The sequence below is a fragment of the Carassius carassius genome, chromosome 24 (assembly GCF_963082965.1).
Source record: "Carassius carassius chromosome 24, fCarCar2.1, whole genome shotgun sequence".
NCBI classification, from domain to species: Eukaryota; Metazoa; Chordata; class Actinopteri; order Cypriniformes; family Cyprinidae; genus Carassius; species Carassius carassius.
Genome location: NC_081778.1, coordinates 20,271,263 through 20,294,307, shown reverse-complemented (window position 1 = coordinate 20,294,307; position 23,045 = coordinate 20,271,263). Strand labels below are relative to the sequence as shown.

At 40.5% G+C, this 23,045-nt stretch overlaps 1 protein-coding gene across 1 annotated transcript; it reads left to right on the top strand.

Moving 5' to 3' along the window:
• The first annotated feature begins 416 nt into the window (after window positions 1-416).
• Window positions 417-13,098, top strand: LOC132103509 (toll-like receptor 2). Its single transcript, XM_059508631.1, has 5 exons — window positions 417-1,390; window positions 2,809-3,985; window positions 4,926-5,363; window positions 12,606-12,776; window positions 12,870-13,098. The coding sequence occupies exons 1-5, from the start codon at window positions 426-428 to the stop codon at window positions 13,017-13,019; spliced, it is 2,901 nt and encodes a 966-aa protein (XP_059364614.1). The 5' UTR covers window positions 417-425; the 3' UTR covers window positions 13,020-13,098.
• Window positions 13,099-23,045: the final 9,947 nt, after the last annotated feature.

Sequence of the window (23,045 nt, the reverse complement as noted above, 5' to 3'; positions counted from 1 at the left end):
ACATATTTTCATATTTGCATAGCAACATTAGGATTGATTTTGAGATATGCTCACATTTTCAAACATCATCATTAGACATTGTTGAACACTAAGTGTATTGTGAGAACATTTGATTTTTCCAACAACTGAAAACTGACACTATGAATTGAACCATTTATTGTCTGCCAACTTCTTTATCATTTCCTCATTGTCAGGCATGCTTACATAGCGATTACACATAAATATACTGTAGTTAAAATTATTTCTTATCTTTTCCAGTAAACAAGGCATATTTAAGTGAATTCTGAGCTTGATTTGCTTGCTGTACCATGTCCATGTCATTAAGCATTTTTATTATTCTAACATAAACTAAAATGCTGAAACTGAAAGGTTGGGTTGCTAATAACGGAAATATTTTTCCACATCCTCTGTTTCAGATCTAAGCAATGCCCATGAGAATGTTTATTTCAATGGCTTTTTTTCTCAGCCTCCAGGCAGTTGTACACATTAAACCAGCTAAAGCCAAGCTGCCCTGTACAATAACATCTGACAGGCATTCAGCAGACTGTAAAGGTCTACGGCTGGACCATGTGCCTATAACATATCTGCCTGCCTCTCTGGAAGAGCTCGACCTGTCTTTCAATACCATACAGGTCATCCGCAAACAAGATTTTTTCAAACTTAGTCATTTGCGAGTCCTCAAGCTTAATTTCAACAACATCTCTCTGATTGTGGATGATGCCTTTCAGGGAAACGTTTTTTTGGAGAATCTAAACTTATTTAATAACTCTCTGACAGAAATTCCATTTAAAGCTCTTGAGCCACTCAAATATTTGAAGGTTTTAGAAATGTCCAATAATTTGTACACTCAAGCATCACTGGATGCTTCTTTTTTGAAGTTTACCCAGTTAAAAGTGCTGTCCATTGGTGGACCCCTGGTCAGTAGTTTGGGAAGCCGTGACATTTCTGTGTTGAAGAACATCTCATTGGACAAGTTTGCTATTAAAACTGGCACTGGTTTTAAAAGTTATGAACCTGGGTATTTTAGCTACCTTAACACAAAAAACTTGTGGCTCGATATAGCATTTGACAAAAAACCAGATATACTTCCTATGATATTGAAAGATCTGGCAAATAAGACTTTTGATATGCTACGTTTCCGAAACCTTTTTGAATTTCAGTACTATACTGGTAAACAGGATATTTTTTATGGCCTGCAGTATGTAAAGACTCAACTCCTAACCTTCTATCGAGGTAAATTCAGTGAGCAAGTTATGAGAATGGCTCTGGTAAATGTGGAAATCAGTTCGATCGAAGCCCTGGAACTGCTGTTCATCGACTTTGCTCGTTCACAGAATAGAACACAGGGATCCAGTGTGACGAACTTGACCTTGGAAAAGCTGGTGCTCTCGTAAGTTATATTAACTTCAATATTTTTCTATGTAGATTTAAAAATGCTAAAATATTTATCCTAATATTACGTTTTTTTTTTGTATTTTTAATTTATGTAAGATTAAAAAAAGTGTATATTTCAGGAACTGAAACCTAGTTTCATGTTAGAACTTTTTCCATTTATAAAAAAACAAAAACAAACAAACACGGGATTCTTTTACCTTTTCATTGTAACAAATTACTCTACTAAGACAATGTGTTTTTATTTTATTTTTATAGTGAATCAAATACTGTACATGTACTGTGGCTTACAGTTAACTGAGACTTTCAGTGACGTCACTGACTGGTTGTTCATATTATAAAGATATGTTATGTGGCATTTTTAGTGTCTTTTTTTTTTCTTCAAAATAAAAAAATTGAATATGTTACCACATATTTCCTGGTGTAATGTATAGTTAAGGCCGAAAAGTCTTTAAAAGTTAAAAACTTATTATGCAAGAAATTCTTAACCTTTATTTAACATGGAAAACCTCTCTGAGAATAAAAAAATCTTTCAAAGGAGTGTCCTGGCCAAAATGGGCAGCAATACAATTAGTTTCATCACAAATTTACAAAACAAAAACGGACCAAGAAAAATTAAATGTCATCTTTCATTTGTCTAATAAATGTTTTAAAAATGATCCAAAGACAGCAAAGTTTGTCATTTCAGTTTCGGCTGAAGAAGATTCCAGTTAGACTGTGCTGCATATATAAATGCCTTCTTACCCAGTTCAGTTCGAACAAGGAACAGAGAGAGTATAACAATTTTGAGGAGGAAGGAAATATTTCTCAACATTTTTTTTTCCGTTGTATAAGACAACAAAGATATGAAGGCATCATCCCAAGATGGCTTTATGAATGATTAAATACCACTGCATTTTTCCTCTGATAGACAAAGGCCAAGCTATTCTGTTATACAAAGTACAATGATGAGCTGAAGGTTTACAATCTGATATAAATCTTAGAGCGCCATGATAAACCGCATATAAAGAAACTTTTTATTATTGAAATGATCTCATCATTTGGCAGTGGAATTGCATTTCTTTTTATTGTATTTATACATTATATTTATATTTATTATTATTCCCACATCTGTCAAATTTACTAAAAAAACACAAATGGCATTATCAAGGTATGCGTTAAGCAAATTACACATTATCTTTGTGTTGTCACAGAACTTATTGTACAGCAAGTGGCGCAACTACAAACTCTTTTGCCCAACAATTATTATATTTATTTATTATAAGTACAAAATTAATTATTAATGGAACCATCAAGGAATCAGAATCAAAGAGGAATTGGAACATGAATGACTAAATTCTTTATGATTCTCATTTCTATGTATTAGAGGAGTTTTTATCTTCTTAATTGGTTTAATCTTACTGTTTTGTTCCACAGGGACATCAGTAATCCAGATATAATGCGCTTCGACTGGAGCTTTACCTGGCTCAATCATGTCCGCCAATTCATTGTATGGAATGTGAACTTCAACAGCGTGCCGTGCGATTCGTGGCAAGAGATGAAAAGTGTTGAACTTCTGGACATCTCTAACAACCATCTTAGGGACAGTTATATTTATAACCCGCTATGTGACACTACAAACATACTGCACAAGCTTGAAACCTTTAACGTTAGCCGTAATCGACTTACCAGCCTCAGTGACTTGGCATCTCTGACCAAAGACTTTGTCAAGCTGACTACAATCGATATGAGCCACAACCAGCTGCAATATATGGGAAATCATGTCTGTTACTGGAGACAGACCATTACCAAAGTAATCGCTCATCATAATAGTCTGACGAGCAACAGTTTTAAGTGCCTTCCCACTTCTGTAAGCTTCCTTGATCTTTCATACAGCAGCCTAGACCAGCTTGACATGGACTATTTTATTAAGGCATCCAATCTGACCGAGCTCCTCCTCAGCGGCAACAAGATCAAGTTCATTCCTTCCGGCTGGAGGAATCCATACTTGAGGACGCTCGCTTTAGATGGAAACTCCTTTGGACTTGTTAGCATGACTTCTTTTAAAGACATGCCTAGCCTACGTGTCCTGACTGCAGGCAACAACCCATACCACTGTGTCTGTGATCTCTATACCTTCATACAGGAAACCACAAACAAGGGCATGGTGAGCATCACAGACTGGCCAAACAACTACAAGTGTTACCATCCCGAGCACCTTCTCAACACAATGGTATCACAATACTTCCCTGGTCATTTAGCCTGTAATATTACACTCGTTATCATCATCTCTGTGTCAACAACAGTGGTTGTTGTCCTAGGTCTTATGCTTCTGTGCTACATCTTTCACGTGCCATGGTACATAAAAACCACATACCAAATCATCAGAGCCAAGTACAGGGCCCATAAAGAAGGTTCAGGTCAGGCTGTGGACTACACCTTTCATGCTTTCATCTCTTACAGCCACGCGGATGCAGACTGGGTACGAAACCAGCTGCTCCCTTGTTTAGAGAATTCTAAGCCTCCTTACCGCCTCTGCATCCATGAAAGAGACTTCACTCCAGGGAAGTGGATCATTGACAATATCATTGAGAACATTGAAGATAGTCACAAGGTGCGTCCACACACATTTATATTCTTCAAAGACGCCCGTTTACAAAGAAACATGCAATGTTGGCGTTCTTGTCCAGAATAAGGATTATCCAAAATCACAAAAGTGTAGTTTGCACGTAAATATCTAAGCCTTCAAATTATAGAAGCTTATTTCCATCTCTGAGTAAAAAAATTAAACGTTCTATATATATTTTAGAATTGCAACATTATTTCCCATAACGATGACTTCATATTTCACAACATCATATACTACCAATTTAGGTGGTTAGGATTTTTATAATGTTTTTGGAAAAAGTCTCATGTTCACAAAGGCTGTATTTATTTGATAAAAAAATAGCAATACATATTGTGAAATATTATTAAGATTTTAAATAACTGATTCATATTTTATTAAATTTTAAAATGTGGCTTTTTCATGTGACTGCAAAGCTGAATTTTCAGAAGCCATTACTCCAGTCTTCAATGTTACATGGTTTTTCATAAATTATTATAATAATATGCTGATTTGATGCTCATATTTTATTATTATTATTATTGGTAAAAACAATTGTACTGTTTAATATTTTGTGAAAACTGTGAATTTCTTTGAATAGAAATAAGTTATTTTAAATAGAAATTCCAGTTTATGTAAAGTTATGTACAGTGTGACGCCACATGACTATTAATCATATCTGACACTTGTAACTTTATATCACACAATGTAAATGTATGTGTTCCAAGTGTAGCTTTATTTATATTCTCAACTTTGTATTACATTACATTTCTCACAATTATCTTATTCTATTTTATTTAATCTGAGGTGGAAATGAGCATCATATAAAATAACCCCCCAAAATATCATTAGAAGGCATTCAAAGCAACAAAATGTGGACAAAAAAATTCAAAGTGCTGAAACATGTAATAAACTCCCAAACAGCATCCTAACATGTTTTCTTGTTAAGGTAATCTTCGTGTTGTCACGGAACTTTGTGAACAGTGAGTGGTGCAACTACGAGCTCTACTTCGCCCAACAACGGGCCATTGGCAAGACATTCAGTGATGTCATCCTGATTCTGAAGGAGCCCATAGATCCCACATCTCTTCCAAGTAAATACTGCAAGCTCAAAAAGATGCTCAATACCAAAACCTACCTAGAGTGGCCCCAGCAGCCCACAGAACAGAGCTTTTTCTGGGTCCAGCTGAGGAGTGTTCTGGGCAAACCAAACGTAACAAGACCGAGTACTACCAGCTGTCATAGCCGCCTGTCTTCAGTGAGGTCTGTCTCCCTGATTGAGCTGCCACAGGACCAGAGATCTGCAGATACTAAAGGTACAGATGAAGATGGCCACCAAATCAATGATCAGCCTTCTAACAGATGCCAACCAACTTTAAGAGAACTTGCTTGAATGTCATAAATAATATATCAGTGGCAGAGATGACCAGACAGAACATGCATCTTTTATTTTCCCATCATTCAAAATATGATGTGCATCATGCTACCTGATCTGCAATGATGTTAAGCTAAGAATCATCTAAACCGGTTTGTCTGACTCATTGGTTGCAGAAAGACTGGAAAAAGATCATTCTGATTTATATGTTCAGTCAGTAAGCAAAACAAACTGATCTAGACATTCATTTACTGACCTAGTAGCCCATAGCATACACAACAACACATGCTCACTCTGACAATCAATACAGTTCTATGTACTTAAGTATATATACTTATCTTAATTAGGATAGTGAACTGCAATACTGTTCCCTCACCTTATGCCAGTATGTAATTGTGTCTTTAAATAATGTCAATATATCTTAATGAAAATATTAGAATTTTGTAAATACTCTGTTCAAACTTTTAAATGTCTCAATTTTTTACACATACATGTATTTTGTATCTGAATGTGTGATTAAAAGTGTAATACCTTCTTTTTTCCCCATTATTCTACATGGAATTAATAAAAAATAATCGTGATGTCAGGACTATGAATAGATCATATTATGAAAATCATATTATGATGAAGTTGTCATGTTACCACACAAAATAATATAATTCTTGTAAAGAGACAATAACAAGAGACAATATATACACACACACACACACACACACACACACATAGTATAAATCTATACTGGTCACAGTAGACCTCTTTAAAAATGTTTCTTATTAATGATATTAATGGCTGGTCCCACAATGCTCTATGTCAAAGCAGTTTGAATATAATTTCACTGTCGTTCTATTATTCTTTATGATTAAGCATAACATGTGCCCCTCACTCCGAGATTGATATCCCCACTGCTAACTTCACATTCAACTACAGTAATGATGTTTTTATGTCTGGTCTATCTAGTTGTAAATGGTGAATCATAAAATGTATTTTACTGAACAGATGGATCCTTGCAAATAAACAAGAAGTTGTGACGCATCATGTTATCCGATTTGCAGCCTTGTTATAGTTTTATAGTTTTACTTTCTCATGTGATTTTTTTTTTCTGTGTGGAAACATTCAGAGTGATAATAAATTTGGCAGAAGTTTGGTCATCACTATTTTGTGTGTGTTGGTGTGGGTGCTACTTTTTTTTCTTTAGTATTATTTCAATATCAGTGATATAGTATTACAATTTTTGTAAATATTTTGAAGTAGTTTTTATATTTTCTGTTTGTGCTTTTTAGTCTTTTTTTGTGATTTTGTTAGGTTACATTTTTTAAATGTCTGTGTACATAGTTTTAGTTTATTTATTTTTTTTATATATATATTATATATATTATATTTTATATACATTTTATTTTATTTTTTTGTTTTAATTATGTTAGTACTTCAGGTTAAGCTAAATAAAAACTAAAAACTAGCATTGGCAGCTAGCTGAAATAAAATAATACAAGGTTTTTTATATTGACATTTATTTTAGTTAATGTTTCTTGTGCTTCAAGTAATGGAAATGTTTGTATTAATTTTATCTAACAAAAATAACCCTGATGACAACAATTAAATTTTTTCCCTAAAACAAATACAATTTTATAATGTCATTTATAGATTAATTCTACTCACATTTATTACTATTGGCTCTTTTCCATTACCAGTACCAGCTCGACTGATAATGAAACGCCAACAAACCACAAACATGCCTTACTCTACCTCATTACATTGCGCAACATCAGGTTCCTTTAGACTGACACAGATATCATTTGACGTGGTTTAAACCTTAGACTCAACCAAAAAAATGTTTTAATAAAATGAAAAGTGAGTAGGCTACTCAGGTGAGATCTGAGACTGAATGATGCCAGGAATTCACTACTTGGCCTCGAGAGCCATGCTCCAAGTTCCAGCACATGAGTAAACATTGCAAAGCCACACACGGAGTCTTTCCTGACAAATTAGCAATCATCAGAATTATAGCTTTGTGAATTCATTGTATCTTTGACTGGGTTAATAGTCAATCCCATAGCACCTGGTTGCACTATATCACAAAAAAATCTCAAAGCATGGATTGTGCTCCACTGTGAACCTACAAAAAAAAAAGATTTTTGCATAGTTACAGATTTATTTACTTAAACATGAGATATCATCTAATGCAGTGGTTTTCAAACCTCTCCATGAAGTACCCCCTGCACTGCACCTTTTGTATGTCTCCCTGAATCTGACACACCCACTTCAGGTCTTGCAGTTTCTACTAATGAGCTGATGAGTTGAATCCATTGAATCAGGTGTAATAGAAGAGGGAGACATACAAAACGTGCAGGGCTGGGGGGCACTCCAGGACAGGTTTGAGAACAACTGATCTAATGTATTTAAGCGCATCTTGAGCACTATTCGGACGGTACTAGTTTTCTAAACTACGTTTGAGTTTCGATTCTTACCACCTGATGTCTGCGATTTTCATGTACCAATTCGGACGGGACTAACATCTCCATGTTTATTACAAAGGTGGGAGGGTCTGATTTGTGCATCTGGGCATCACAGAGATCACGCACTCTGTATGCGTGCATTGCATTCATTCAGAATGATTGCCATTAGTTACACAATAAATACTAAATGGTAGTGATGGCAAAATCGAGGCCTCGTGAACCAATGAAACAGTTGAACCAAATGTGCCATATTGTTTCGAGGCTTCGAATCAATCCGACACCCGTCTCAACGGTGACACCTAGTGGTCACTTGCAGGTGTTGATCTGAAACAACCTTGACGAGCCATTAAAAAAATGTGTTGTTTTTTTATTATTATAATGTTCTAATATGTGAAGCTTGTAACCTATAGTCTCCTCACTGTGCATAATGTTATTTTGGTAATGAAAAATGAATATTAATAAAAGAAATCAAGCCACAATGTCTCACTTTTTTTTAGAGATTTTTATTCAAAAATATTAATTTATCTGCTGTGGAAGGACTTAGCCTACTTCTTTTTTTACAGATAATTTCTCCAGCCTTTGAAAAAATCCTCTCACAAGGGACACTTGTTGCTGGCATACAAAGATATTTTTTTGCAAGGACATACAAATGAGGAAAGATTACTGCTCTCTCTTTCCAGTAAGTTAGTGGATCATGAGTTCTGGGCAAATACGCATTGTTGATGTATTTTTTCACTTCCACTGTGGCATCAGCTGTAGCATTGTGTATCATCTTGGTTTGATGGATGAGAGTATCAAAAAGTTCCCATAAACTGTCCTGTGTTTCTACTGGTGTTGATGTTGATGGTGATGGTGATGGTGATGATGATGATGATGGGTGTGATGTTGACATTTCTGGGTCTGAATAAAAATGAAAACAGCAATTAGTAACAAATCCTAAACTGACGGCATATATGAAGGATATATTATATTACATGATTCAGATTACATAACATAACACAGACTGAAACTGCTCACCAGGATTTGTGTTTGAACGCATCAGTGAAGCACACTCCAGTGTGATATGCTTTTCAGCTTCCTGGGCTTTGGCAGCATTTCCAAATGCCACATTTTTGAACCTTGGGTCCAGCAGTGTAGTCAGTGCCAAGGCTCTAAAACTCTCATAACCTCCACATCTGGAGTGCAGACCTTCTTGCAGATGTGAGCCTATGAGCCAAAACAGGAGAAACACATATTTATAATAATGACAATAATATGACAGTTATGGCCAATCACATGGGTAGTATGGTCATTGTGGCCTACCTAATTGAACAGTTGATTCCTGCGTTGCATTTCCTTTTTTCTGTGCAAGCTTGTGCTGCAACATCCTGTACAGTGGTATAAGCTTTGAAGCAGACACTCTCTTTTCCTCTGACATCTCTGTTGTTGCGAGTTTGAATGGTTGCAGTATTGACAATGATTGTTCAATAATGTCATAATCAATACTTGTCAGGGGAGCAGTATCATTGTTTAAGTTGGAAAGTGCAGCAGCCACTGGTTCACGTTGGTCATACAAGCGCTGTAGCATGTCAAATGTGCTGTTCCATCTCGTGTCAACCTCCTGTATCAGTTTCAGAGTTGGTCTTCCCATCAAGCTCTGCATCTCCACAAGCTTGTCCTTTGCTTTGCAGCTGGATCTGAACAACCCCACTATCTTTCTGGCCTTCTGGCGTATTTCATTGATGACTGGGGTTTGATCTAGTGCCTTTTTCACAATCAAATTTAAAGTATGAGCAAAACATGGGACATGGCGAAGGTGGAGTAGCTGGGCACTTAGGATCATGTTAGATGCATTGTCAGTCACCATGCACTGAACTTTGGAGGTTATTCCCCACTCAGCCATTAGCAAGGCTTTAGCCTCCATTAGATGCTGGGCTGTGTGGGTTTGGTAAAACCTCCTTACACCCAGTACAACAGTTGCCATTTTTGCCTCTGGTGTTATGTAATGGCAAGTTACACCAAGATATCCATCCATATTAATGGAGGACCACATGTCAGCTGTAAGGCTAACAAATTCGGCCTTTTGTAGGTCCTCTATTGTCTTCTCCTTGGCTTTGTTGTACTTTGCTGACCATTATTTTAAGCACCTTCCGGAATGGGAGGACATAGCTTGGATCAAGCTTGTTCACAAATGCCCTGAATCCCTCATCGTCCACGATGGTGAAGGGCTGCAGATCCTTCACCACCATGTTTATAAGAGCCTCATCCAATTCCCTCTGTCTGACTTTTAAAAGAGAAGACAAAACATACTTTCAGACAAATACATTGGAAAAATACAGCTTCAATTAGTGCACATCTATCATCTTTATAAACAGTGTCCCAAAAGGTTGTAATTATATTTCAATTATAATTATATCCCAAACAATGCATACCTTGCTTAGATGGCCCAGCAGTGTCAGTAGCAGGCCTAGGTACAGGGGGAATGCCATCCTCTGCACCCTGCAAAATGGCAGGATGAGTGCTCCCCAAATGGCGCATCATGGATGATGTATTGTTGCAGTAGGCTAGCTGCCGATCACAATACACACATCTTTATTTGGGGTTTCTAAATGGAAATGCTCCCACACCACAGATGTACGGCATCTCTTCTGAGGAGCTTCCATTTTATCTATCTATCCAAATCTATCTATCTATATATGAATCGATCTATGTATCTAGATATGTATCTATAATCTATGTATCTATATATGTATCTATCTATAATATATGTATTTATATATGTATCTGTAATCTATCTATATATGTATCTATCTATTAATCTAGCTGTCTATATATATTTATATCTATGTATCTATTAATGTGTCACTATATGTATACTCTGTCTCTAGCCTCTCAGTCAACGTGTTGTGTAAATTTAAATGTAAGTCTAAATTGCCTATAACTAATCAAATCGCACTATGTCACTATATCACCAAAAATCCGCTATCTCAAAGTCAAACTCCTCTCACAAAAACCCACGAGGTCAAAATGCGTTTATTTCACTTTTATACAGATGTGCGATTGTGTGGTCTGTTCCCGACCATTTCAATCAAACGCTGATTCGGCGGACCACACCTGATGAAACAATTAGTGAAACACTTCGAGGCTTCGTTTGGTCATAGTCACGTGACATGGGTGTTTCGAATCACGCTTCGGATCAGTGTTTCGACACATCTGCGCTTCGGGATCTCGCAAAGCTTCGGAACGACTGTTTCGCTTCAGCCATCCTTACTAAATGGCTAGTATAGCAAAACCATGTTAATGCGTGGTTCCTTTAGTTTAACTTGTTTTCCTTTTTTTATTAAATGTAATTAAAACATTATGTAACGGAGTACATAAATGAACGTGAGTAATCTTACCTGATGCTGATTGCAATAGCTGGTATTAACAGTTTACTTGATCTTGCTCTTGATTTTATAATTTTTATTATTTTTTTATTATTATTTCTTTGCCGGTAAGCAAATATATCAAACATGCGCGCGGTAAGAGCATCTACGGTAATTCACGTTGGCCAAAACACACAAGGAAACGCTTTGTGAAATAAAATATCACCGGAAATCAAAGACATTCGCATTCGGACGGGAATAGTTTACTCAGAGGATCACTGAGTTTGCTGAAAAACAGTAGGTAATTCGCTCTGGAATTATCACAGAGGTTGTGTGAGAAAAATCCAGACGTGGCAGATTCGGACGGGATTAAAATCACCAAGTACGTCTGTGAAACATATATTTCTCTAACGACCCCCTGTAAAACTAGTCCCGTCCGAATAGGGCTTTCGATTGAGCGTGTGTGGTGACGTCATCCGCCTACTTGGCCAGGTGAATGGACGCTATTTAATGAATGAGCACAAGAAACTTTTCAAGCACTAGTTGCCACTTCTTTGTCTAGGTAAGTTGATAAATGCTATTTTTTTCTTTCTTTTATAGACTTATTAATGCTGATTACAACAACTTTATGAAAGTATTGTATATTGGCTACGCCATTAGGCTAATTGTAAACAAAGTTGACAATGGTTTAAGATTAAATGCCACTTAAAGATAAATATTGACGTCAAAGGTTAATTTATGTTAAGAGTGCCTTTTATTTACATTATTATTTGGCACATAGATAATAAGGAAGTATTTGCATTTTAATAAGTATGACATAATCATGTTGTGACCAATATGAGTGATTCTTCTATCAACTTTAATTAAACTCACTTTAATATCGCCGAAGGAAAGTTGGCGTTCATTGGCTCATTAGTGGATTGTTTTACAGTCTAGTTGTTTTGATTAGTAATTCCTAATTCAGTGTTTTAAAGTCTTCAATGTTGACCAATTCTACATGAGATTTAGATTTAATAGCCATCTAATACTTAATATAAGGCATACCTGCCTTAATGGTGGATAAACAGACCATCGGAGCCTTTAGTTCATACAAAAGACTAACTGAATAATTGATGTACACCTGTCTTCCATCTCCCTCATGATCGTCATCAGCTTGCTAGTGCCAAAAGGCCTGTTCGCTCACAGATATTAAATTCCTTAGGCTGTGTAACCCCATTCTTAGAGGGATGGAGGGGCCCCTGGGGTCAGCAAGTGTCTGTGCTAGAGCTTGCATGCTTTTAAGAATAAAAAAGGGCTATGGATTTTTACAAAACCATAGGCTAATTGAGTACATTTTCATGCATTTATTAAATACAGAAAATGCATATAAATGAATATGAGCAGATATTCCACTAAAATACCTGCGTGCTGGTCAGATGTAGACTTAACTTGCAAAAAGTCTTTTTTTTTCCTACCAGAATACATCTTCTAAAGAGGAAAGCAACAACATGGTTTCAAAACTGGAAGACGCGATGGAAGGCCTGATTAAAGTGTTCCACACATACTCTTCCAAAGAAGGAGACAAGTACAAGCTAAGCAAAGCCGAGCTCAAGAGCTTGCTTCAGGGAGAACTCGGTGACTTTTTAGCTGTAAGTTTTAGCCATGTTATGTTGCACTACAAGGTTTAGTTACATTAATGGCTCACATGCATAATAGAAGAATAACTATGTGTCCTGTTGTAGGCGAGTAAAGACCCTATGGTTGTGGAGAAGATCATGTCTGATTTGGATGAAAACCGGGATGGAGAGGTGGACTTTCAGGAGTTTGTTGTGCTGGTGGCTGCTCTCACAGTGGCGTGTAATGAGTTCTTTGAAGAGAGCATGAAGCATTAATTGTCTTCCATGTCTCTCTTCAGTTGCGTGAGAACATTTTGTAAATGTCATTTATCAGAAATAAAGACTCAAGTGACATGCAGACTAGTAAGTGTGTGTGTATGGAAAGTACAGTTTTGGCAGTGAACTGTTAAGTGTGCACAAGATGCAATGTTTTTGTTTAGAGCCAGATGCAGCAAGATTGCTTAATGATTTGCAATAAAACAAAACCTGTAATTAAAACACATCATCAAGATTTAAACTGTCATTATACTGTATTTCCTCTGTTCTCTTGACAATTTATTCTTGTTTAAGAGCCAGCAGGATTCCCACTTCTTACAGTCTTGGCAAACCTAAATATAATGAGGGAATTCTGAAAGTGTGATTTCCAGACCTGGGAAAAATCCTTAAATATTGGAAGTGTCCTAAATAATAAAGAGTGCAAAATAATTGTAAACCTTATAACGTAAGTAGAACAGTTGTAAGTTATGTAAATCCTGAAGAACAAGGTTATTAATTGTAATTATGGAATAAAATTATTTAAATTGTTTTATTGAATCATTTTAATACAACACCGCTTCTAATTTCTATAAGTTTTAAAATGAGCATCTTTGTCACTGCAGCAAATTATAAGTACTAGAAATATCATGGGGCCTTTCAAGGTTTGACCTGACTTTGTTGTAAGAGTGCCATCTATAGGTTAAAAAAGACATGTCGGTCTTAACAAACTTTGTATTTACAGATCAAGCATTCATACAACCTGCGGTCATACAGTAGATATAATCATTTTGTTGATTATAACTGACAACGAAGGAAAATCCCAAATTCAGTATCTCAGAAAATTATAATATTACTTAAGACCAATAAAAAGAAAGGATTTTTAGAAATCTTGGCCAACTGAAAAGTATGAACATGAAAAGTATGTTATGATATTCTAATTATATGACCAGCACCTGTACAGTAGATTCTGTGTCTGAATACTGAATAGAGGTTAACCATAGACAACAGCAACTTTGCCCAGTATAATATAAATCCTGTGCCTTAAAAAAAAAAACAATTGAGAAAATTTCACGCAATAAATCCAGTCTGAAAATTATGAAAAAAAAAGTTTTTTTGCAGTCAAACAGCTTAGCTTAGCATGGTTAAAATATATATGTATAAAAACATATTTAAAGTTTAGAATCGGAAGACGAATTTCCCTATCTAATTCAGACAAAAACTCATTTAAAATGTGGCACAGTTTTTACTTGTGTGTAAAAGCAAGCATGACGGGGAAAATATGGAAGTATATGGGTAGCAATATTCAATTTGGAATGTAATATGCAAAATGACAATGCAATATGTAAAATGGCAATGCATTTCTGTATTTACATTTACATTTTCCAATACATTTGTGCAACGTTTGGTGCAAAATGAAAATGAAAATTAAATTACCGAATTTTCATTCACCATTTCATACACTAGTTTTAATATGTAAAATGAATACTAATTTTAACGTTTTATAAGTTGCAAACTTAAAATGAAAATGTATTACAGAAATGATTAGATATGTATAACATGTTCAAGCAAAAACTATGGCAAAATTATCATTCAAATGCTATTTTTCTTAATTGCATTAACACTCACAGTCAAGACACTTACGATTGCATTTTCATTCAATGTCCCGCAATGAATGTAGCAAAATTCAATGTGCACACTGAAAATGCATTCCGAGCCGATCCCGTGTCCGCCCCCTCGCGCCACGTCAATCACTGCGTGAACAAGGCAGGGCTTGCAGAAGGTCAGAGACACAAAACTCAAGAAGAGGATTCAAGTGAGAGAACATGGACAAGACAGTTGGTCCGTGTACGTTTTGATCATTTCAGTTTATGGCTTCAATATTTCATTCGCACTGGTGGGCGGAGTGAAATTATGTGTTTGTGACATTAATAAATAATTGTGAAAATTAATATAGTTACATTTCTGAAATAAATCAGTAATATTAGTTTTATTACATACTAAATTGAATGATGTTTCTCTTTATAGTCTTCTTTGTTGGGCTTGATAATTTTGCCACAGTTTTTGCTTGAACGTTATACATATCTAATCATTTCTGTAATACATTTTCATTTTAATTTTGCAACTTATAAAGCATTAAAATTAGTATTCATTTTACATATTAAAACTAGTGTATGAAATGGCAAATGAAAATTATGTAATTTAATTTTCATTTTGCACCAAACGTTGCACAAATGTATTGGAAAATGTAAATGTAAATACAGAAATGCATTGCCATTTTACATATTGCATTGTCATTTTGCATATTACATTCCAAATTGAATATTGCTACCCATATGCTTCCATAAAAAAATGGCTGACAATGAGCCATTAATGAGTCACTCTGGAAAACAGAAAATCAGACCTCTAATTTCAGTTCCCAAATGTCTGATGGTTTGTGAAACGGTTCATTTAAAAGCATTTCATTCATAATATGTTACTGTTAATCTAATTATGTGGTTGTGATTCAGAAGTTGGATTCAACTATCTTAGTGCGTGTTATTTCATTCAGCTCTGTGCTTCTTTGGGCTTGACGGCCACCAGTACCAGGTTGCGTGGGGATAAAGCAGCATCAAAGAGTGGGATGAGTTCACTCTGAAAACCTTAATATGAAAATACAAAGATGAATTATAATTATACAATAAGGGAATTTTAAAAGACTTATTTCTACAACTAGAAAAGTGAACATGGAGAAAGGTCACAGAAACTTATATCAATATCTAAAATGCTTTATTTGGCAGATACTGATATGAGTAAAAAAAATAAATCCCTGTAATCACAAAAAACTTACATAAATTATAAATATTAATAAATTAATCATTAAGATAATAAAACTTCTGAAACTACATACATTTCAAGGAGTTTACCTTTATACAACACAGTGTTAATATAGTTAACAAATTAAAACCATGAAAAAAAAAATGTTTTCAATACTTGTAGTAAAAACATTAACTGAAATAATATACACAACAACGTATTTTATAGCAAACCAGCTGCAGAGGAAACATTACTTGATATATGTTACTTTATATGTATATTATTTACATTAAAAACAAGTAATGAAAACGTACTCGTTTACTAACGTAACCTCGGTTCTCTCTAGAAGAGGGAACGAGTACTGCGTCTTAGCTAAGACGCTACGGGAAAAGTCTCTTTTCACGAAATACTGAAGCAAAAAATTATCCTAATTTTGAATTTTTGTAAAGCGCATTTGCAGCAGTACACAGCCATAGGCGAGACGGCTCGCTCGCTCATTGGCTTGCTCTGCGGCTCTTGCTCGCGCCCTTCATGCCACTTCCCGCCGAAACGGGTGTGGCCCAACCCTATAAAAGGAGCTCGAAAAGGCTGACTCACCTGATTTATTTAATCGCCGAAGCGAACCAGAGTGAATCGTACACACGGCAGAGAACGCAGTACTCGTTCCCTCTTCTAGAGAGAACCAAGGTTCCGTTAGTAACCGAGTACGTTCTCTTACGAGAGTTCTCTCGTACTGCGTCTTAGCTAAGACGCTACGGGAACCCTATGTAAAACGCCGTGCGTGCAGGGATCACTCACCAATAAACCTGAAGCAACGCCCAGGATTTACAGTGCACAGTCACCCGAGGGACTCACAGAGAGTCCAGGACAATAGAGGGGGGAAGCCCTCCGTCCCATATCTAGCAGCACCTGTAGATGCGGCAATATGACATCACACAGTCGAGGCAAGGCCTGACCAATGTGGCAATGCGGGTCTTACGCAATACTGCCCATATAACAGTCGGCAGCGCATAGCGCTCGCAATCTCAGAGTTCCAATCAGGGCCCTGATTCGACTATACCGACAGCAGCCTTGCCTGCAAGGCGGGAACCTCCAGGTTATAGAACCTGATAAATGTAGACGGCGAGGCCTAACCTGCCACCATACATATATCCTGCAAGGAGATCCCCGTAGACCACGCCCACGACGAGGCGACGCCCCTAGTGGAGTGTGCTCTGATGCCCAGCGGGCACTGAAGGCCCCTGGAAGCGTAAGCTAATGCTATGGCGTCAACTATCCATCTGGATAGAGTCTGTCTCGAAACAGCCATTCCCTTGGAACGTCCACTGAACGAGACAAACAGCTGCTCAGTCTGTCTAAAGACAGCGGAGCGAGACACATAAGCCCTGAAAGCCCTAACAGGGCAAAGAAGACTCGAGTCTCCATCCTCTCCTGACACCGACAGGGCAGACAGGGCAACAACCTGAGCCCGAAACGGCGTGTTGAGGGATTTCGGCACATAACCGTGCCTAGGTTTGAGTATGACCCTTGAGTCATTAGGCCCAAACTCCAAGCACGACTGGCTCACCGAGAGCGCGTGCAGGTCACCCACACGCTTCACTGAAGTGAGAGCCAACAAGAACACTGTCTTGACCGACAGATGCTGGAGGCTAATCGTTTGGATAGGCTCTAAAGGGGGACCCTTCATGGCCTCCAAAACCGTCGCGAGGTCCCATACAGGGACTGACGGAGGTCTGGGAGGATTCAGCCGCCTAGCTCCTCTAAGGAAGCGGATGACCAAATCGTTCCTTCCTATTGACTGACCGAGCGCTGTCTCAGAAAACGCTGCGATGTTCGCCACATAAACTTTGAGCGTGGATGGGGCTCTGCCCTTATCCAACAGCTCCTGTAGGAAGGAGAGAACCTCCGTCACCTCACAACTAAGGGGTGAACATCCCCGAGCTGTGCACCAGCTGGAGAACACCGACCACTTTGAGGCATACAGCCGTCGTGTCGACGGAGCTCTAGCCTGAGTGAGGGTATTTAGCACTCCCACTGAGAGATCAGCGGGTAACCGTTGAGCGCCCACACATGGAGGGACCACAACTCCGGTTGAGGGTGCCAAATCGAGCCCCCGGCCTGCGAGAGGAGGTCCCTCCTCAACGGCACTGGCCACGGGGCAGTGTCTGCTAACCGCATCAAATCTGGGAACCATGGTTGGTTCATCCAAAATGGTGCTACAAGCAGTATTGAACATCTCGTTTCTCTCCCCCGTTCTATCACCTGCGGAAGGAGGGAGACGGGGGGGAAAGCATAAAGCAGGCAGCACGGCCATCCCCGTGACAGCGCGCTTTCGTTCTTGGAAAAGAACGCAGGGCAGTGATCGTTTTCGTGGGACGCGAAGAGGTCCACCTCCGCCCTGCCAAATCTCTCCCACAACAGCCGGACTGTTTGCTGGTGTAGAGACCATTCGCCCGTGGGAATGTTGTTTCTGGACAGCCTGTCTGGACCCAGATTCTGTAGCCCAGGTACATGAACTGAAAAGTTGCGCTGAGCCCAAACCAGGAGGCGTTCCGCCAACCTGTACAGGTTTCGGGACCCGAGACCGCCCTGGCGATTTATGTAGGACATCACAGACATGTTGTCCGAACGGACTAAGACGTGGTGGCTCTTGATTCGGGGACAAAAGCGCGTCAGCGCGTTCTCCACTGTCAGTATTTCCAGACAGTTGATATGTTGGAGCTTTTCCCGCTCTGACCACAGGCCAAAGGACGGTCTGCCCTCGAGCAGCGCTCCCCATCCCGAAGTGGAGGCGTCCGTCGACACCATCTTCACTTTCGAGGAAGTCCCCAGGCTTACACCTGATTGGTACCCGTCGTTCGCTGTCCAGGGTTTCAGGGCTGTAACGCAACTCTGATTGACCCTGAGACACAGCCGACCAGATACCCACGCTCCGTGCGGTACCCGCGCTCTCAGCCAGAACTGCAGGGGGCACATGCGGAGCAGGCCCAACTGAAGAACTGGAGATGCTGAGGCCATGAGACCCAGCATCTTCTGAAATTCTCTGAGCGAAACAGTCGCGCCGCAGTGGAGAGAACTCGCTGCGCGCTGAGTGCCCAACGCGCGCTGTGGTGACAGCCGCGCCATCATGGAACGTGAGTCCAGAGCTATACCCAAAACAGTATCGTTTGACTGGGGTTCAGCGAACTCTTCATCCAGTTGACACTGAGACCGAGTTTCTCGAGGTGATCGAGTAAAATGGCCGCGTGTTCCACGAGCTCCGCTCGTGATTGAGCCAGAATCAGCCAGTCGTCCAAATAGTTCAGCACTCGCATGCCTCTGAGTCTGAGAGGAGGGAGCGCTGCGTCCATGCACCTCGTAAACGTACGAGGAGCTACGGACAAGCCGAACGGCAGGACTGTAAACTGGTATGCCTGGCCCTCGAAGGCGAATCCCAAATATCTCCTGTGACTTGACGCTATCTGTATTTGAAAATACGCCTCCTTCAGATCTATTGACATGAACCAGTCTCCTCTGCGAATATGCGTGAGGAGCTTCCTGGTCGTAAGCATTCTGAAAATGTGTTTCACCAATGCCTTGCTCAGCTGTCTTAGATCCAGTATGGACCTGAGACCCCCATCTTTCTTGGGCACTAGAAAGTATCTGCTGTACAGCCCCCCCTCGCTTTGAGCTTGAGACACAGGCTCTACAGCCCCTTTGCTCAACAGTTTTGATATTTCGGCCCGAAGTATGTGTGCTACTTCTGTTTTGACCGCAGTTTCGACGCGCGCTAAAAGGCGCGGAGGGCGTCGAAAAAACTGTAGCGAGTAGCCTCTCTTTATAATGTCTAGCGCCCAATCCGGAACCCCTGGAAGCGCTGACCATGCATCTGCATGAACGGCTAGGGGTTGGATGCGAAGCGCGCTCTGTTGCTGGGCAACGGCAGCGCTTCGATGCGCTCTAACATGGGCGTTAAGCCTGTGACATATGAGGCGGGGAGCGCACTGATCACAGCGGGCAGATCGCTCGTCCTCGACCCCCCCCCACAGTGCTTAACCGAGTGAGGGAGGGCTGAGCGGGTCCCGTGGGACTCGTGCTGTCTGTGAGTAATTGTGGGCTGTAAGCGTGCACATTTACTGCTTTAGACTCGCTGTCTGCCTGGGCAGAACGAACGTGCACGGGTTTCGTTTTTACAGAAACCACATGACGCGTGTGACATAGTGTTTGTGGGCACTGAGGAGTGGGCACGTTTACTATGCAGTGCGCGTGATCGATTTGAGTCGCTTTTATGTGCGCGAGCCCTGTGTGAAGGGCTGTGCTTATATGTGGAGATGGGCACTGAGCAGTGGGCATCGTTACTACATTTATAGCACCATCGGCCGTGGCCGGGACACCAGAAATTACACCTTTTCGGGAAATATCTGGGTAACCGTGATAACGGTTTTTGTATGCAGGCAAGCGGGCAACCGTACAGGCTTGCGCATTGCAAAAGACGCTGAAACAGTCACAATCCCTGGAACTGAAACAGCGTCGCGCTTGGGTGAGAGTTCGGCCGCGGCGACTCGTACACCGGCGCTTTCCTTGGATGGCTTCGGGGCTTCCGGCCTCACCGTAATCCTCTGCCGTGGTCCCCGCGGCGCGGGGCAACGGCCGGTAGAGCGAGAACGGGGTCTCGAGCTGCGTTGCTGAAGCTGTTGTGATAACGGCTTTTGTGTGCAGGCAAGCGGGCAACTGTGCAGGCTTGCGCGTTGCAGAAAATGCTGAGACAGTCACAATTCCTGGAACTGAAACAGCGGCGCGCTTGGGTGAGAGCTCGGCCACAGCAGAGCTCGTACACCGGCGCTTCGATGAAGCAGCAGGAGGCAGGGGATGTGGCTGAGAGCTTTGCCAGGCCGGTCTAGCACGACTCGCTGCAGAACCGGAGCGCATGCCATGTCTGAGAGCGTCAGCCCTAGATGCCTCTCAGCCACCGTAGCGGAAGCCATAACTCGTCCCATGGCTTGTGCAGCGGATTTAGTAGCGAAGCACTCCTAAAATCTGCGAGACAGATAGCCTCAGGTCCCATCTCGTCCAGTTTACAGAGGAGGTCACCCTGGAATATCTGCAGCCATCGCGTGTAGTGCAGACGCAGTCTGCTCAGCAGCAGAAAAGATTCGCGTGAGCAGAGATGACGTCATGCGGCAGGCTTTAGATGGCAACACCGCTTTCGTCCGCCGTCCAGCAGAGGGCGGGCAAAGGTGCGTCGCTATTACCTGTTCCACCGGCGGAAGTGACTGGTAGTTCCTGTTTTTAGCATCATCCAGTGCGGAGAATGCTAGTGAGACAGACGAACGAGTTCGCGCTGAATATGGAGCGTTCCAAGTTGCCACCTCCTCGTGAAGCTCAGGAAGAAATGAGGCGGGCTTTGAGAAGTACGCTCATCTGAAAGGAAACTACCATCCAGCCGGGAATGAGAGGGGGGCGCTAGTGCAACCCACTCGAGGCCGAGACTCATCGCGGCCAGCGTGAGCACTCGCCTCGGCTCCTTCTCGATGTCAGCTCGTTTGCTGGGCTTCTGAGCAGAAGGCGCGAGATCCCCGGAGCTCGCCCAGCCCTCACTGCCCGAAGCTAGCAGAGAGCACGTGTCCTCTTCCCCTGACGCGGCCCTGAGATCGACTTCCTCGGATGACGCGGCGGCAGACAGCGTGCGCTGCCATCGGGAAGCGATGCAGGGGAGGCCGGTGAAGCAGGGCGAACCGGCGAGCTCAGTTGAGCTGGAGGCGGTTCCGGTAAACGCTGGGAGCGGCGCTTTTTACGGTGCTGCAGCGCAGCGGAGGATGCAGGCTTGGAGAAGAATGCCAGGCTATTTTTGTAAAGCGCATTACATCACAAATTACAAATTACAACAGAGTCAGGAAGGCACCTTAAAAAAGCTCAAGCTCTTTTATGAGTGTGTGTCGCAGGGCGAACACACAAAAGGATATAAAAGGATATAGGCGCCGGAGAGTGCAGCAGGAACGGCAGCGGAAGGTGGCGAAGGCCAGCAGCTTCATAAGTGGCTCGTCCCGATGAGATGCTTATCAGACGGCGTTTGCTTCCTTCGTGATCCAGCGATGCGTGAGCTTCGCTGAAGAGATGAAAAATCAGGTGAGTCAGCCTTTTCGAGCTCCTTTTATAGGGTTGGGCCACACCCGTTTCAGCGGGAAGTGGCATGAAGGGCGCGAAGCGCCCTTATTGGTCTGATATTGCATCAGCCTGCGCTCGATAGGCTGTGCACTTGCCGCAGAGCAAGCCAATGAGCGAGCGAGCCGTCTCGCCTATGGCTGTGTACTGCTGCAAATGCCCTTTACAAAAATTCAAAATAAGGATAATTTTTTGCTTCAGTATTTCGTGAAAAGAGACTTTTCCCGTAGCGTCTTAGCTAAGACGCAGTACGAGAGAACTCTCGTAAGAGAACAACAAAATTACAACAATTTTAAAATTAAAAAATAATAATAATAATAATAAAAACTAATTAAAAATATTAATAAAACCCATAAAAGCATTTCAATTATACTACAATTACATTGGTTCTATAAGCAATTTTGGTATTGTATTTAGCACTTGATGTCCAATATAAAATATTGGTCCCAAAGCAAAACTAGTTTTTGCAGACACTTTCATCCAAAGACTTTTCCTTGCATTCTAAATATATATTTTATCATGTTGTGCATTTCTATCTATCTCAAAGCTTTTTCTACAGGCAAATGCTCCTTGTGGGTTACAAAACAAGTGGATTTTGACATTGTTCTGATGTCTATGCTCGCACTGACTCTTATTCTGCCTGAAAGAATGAAAAGACTGTGCTGAAGGTGGAGCGATTCGACCAATCAGATGAAAGGAGCGCTTCAGCGCCGCCCACAAGTGCGAATGAAATATTGAAGCCATAAACCGAAATGATCAAAACGTACACGGACCAACGGTCTTGTCCATGTTCTCCCACTTGAATCCTCTTCTTGAGATTTGAGTCTCAGACCTTCTGCAAGCCCCGCCTTGTTCACGAAGTGATTGACGTAGCGTGAGGGGGCGGACACGTGATCGGCTCGGAATGCATTTTCAATGTGCACATTGAATTTCGCTACATTCATTGCGGGAAATTGAATGAAAATGCAATCGAAGTGTCTTGACTGTGAGTGTTAATGCATTTAAGAAAAATAGCATTTAAATGATCATTTTGCCACAGTTTTTGCTTGAACATGTTATAAATATCTAATCATTTCTGTAATATATTTTCATTTTAATTTTGCAACTTATAAA

Bases quoted from the DNA above. Each gene is read 5' to 3' on its own strand.
- LOC132103509 (XM_059508631.1), top strand. From the start codon at position 426: ATGCCCATGAGAATGTTTATTTCAATGGCTTTTTTTCTCAGCCTCCAG. The intron at 5,364-12,605 runs GCTTGAATGTCA...TTTTCCTACCAG, and splicing joins AACCAACTTTAAGAGAACTT to AATACATCTTCTAAAGAGGA. The intron at 12,777-12,869 runs GTAAGTTTTAGC...GTCCTGTTGTAG, and splicing joins AACTCGGTGACTTTTTAGCT to GCGAGTAAAGACCCTATGGT.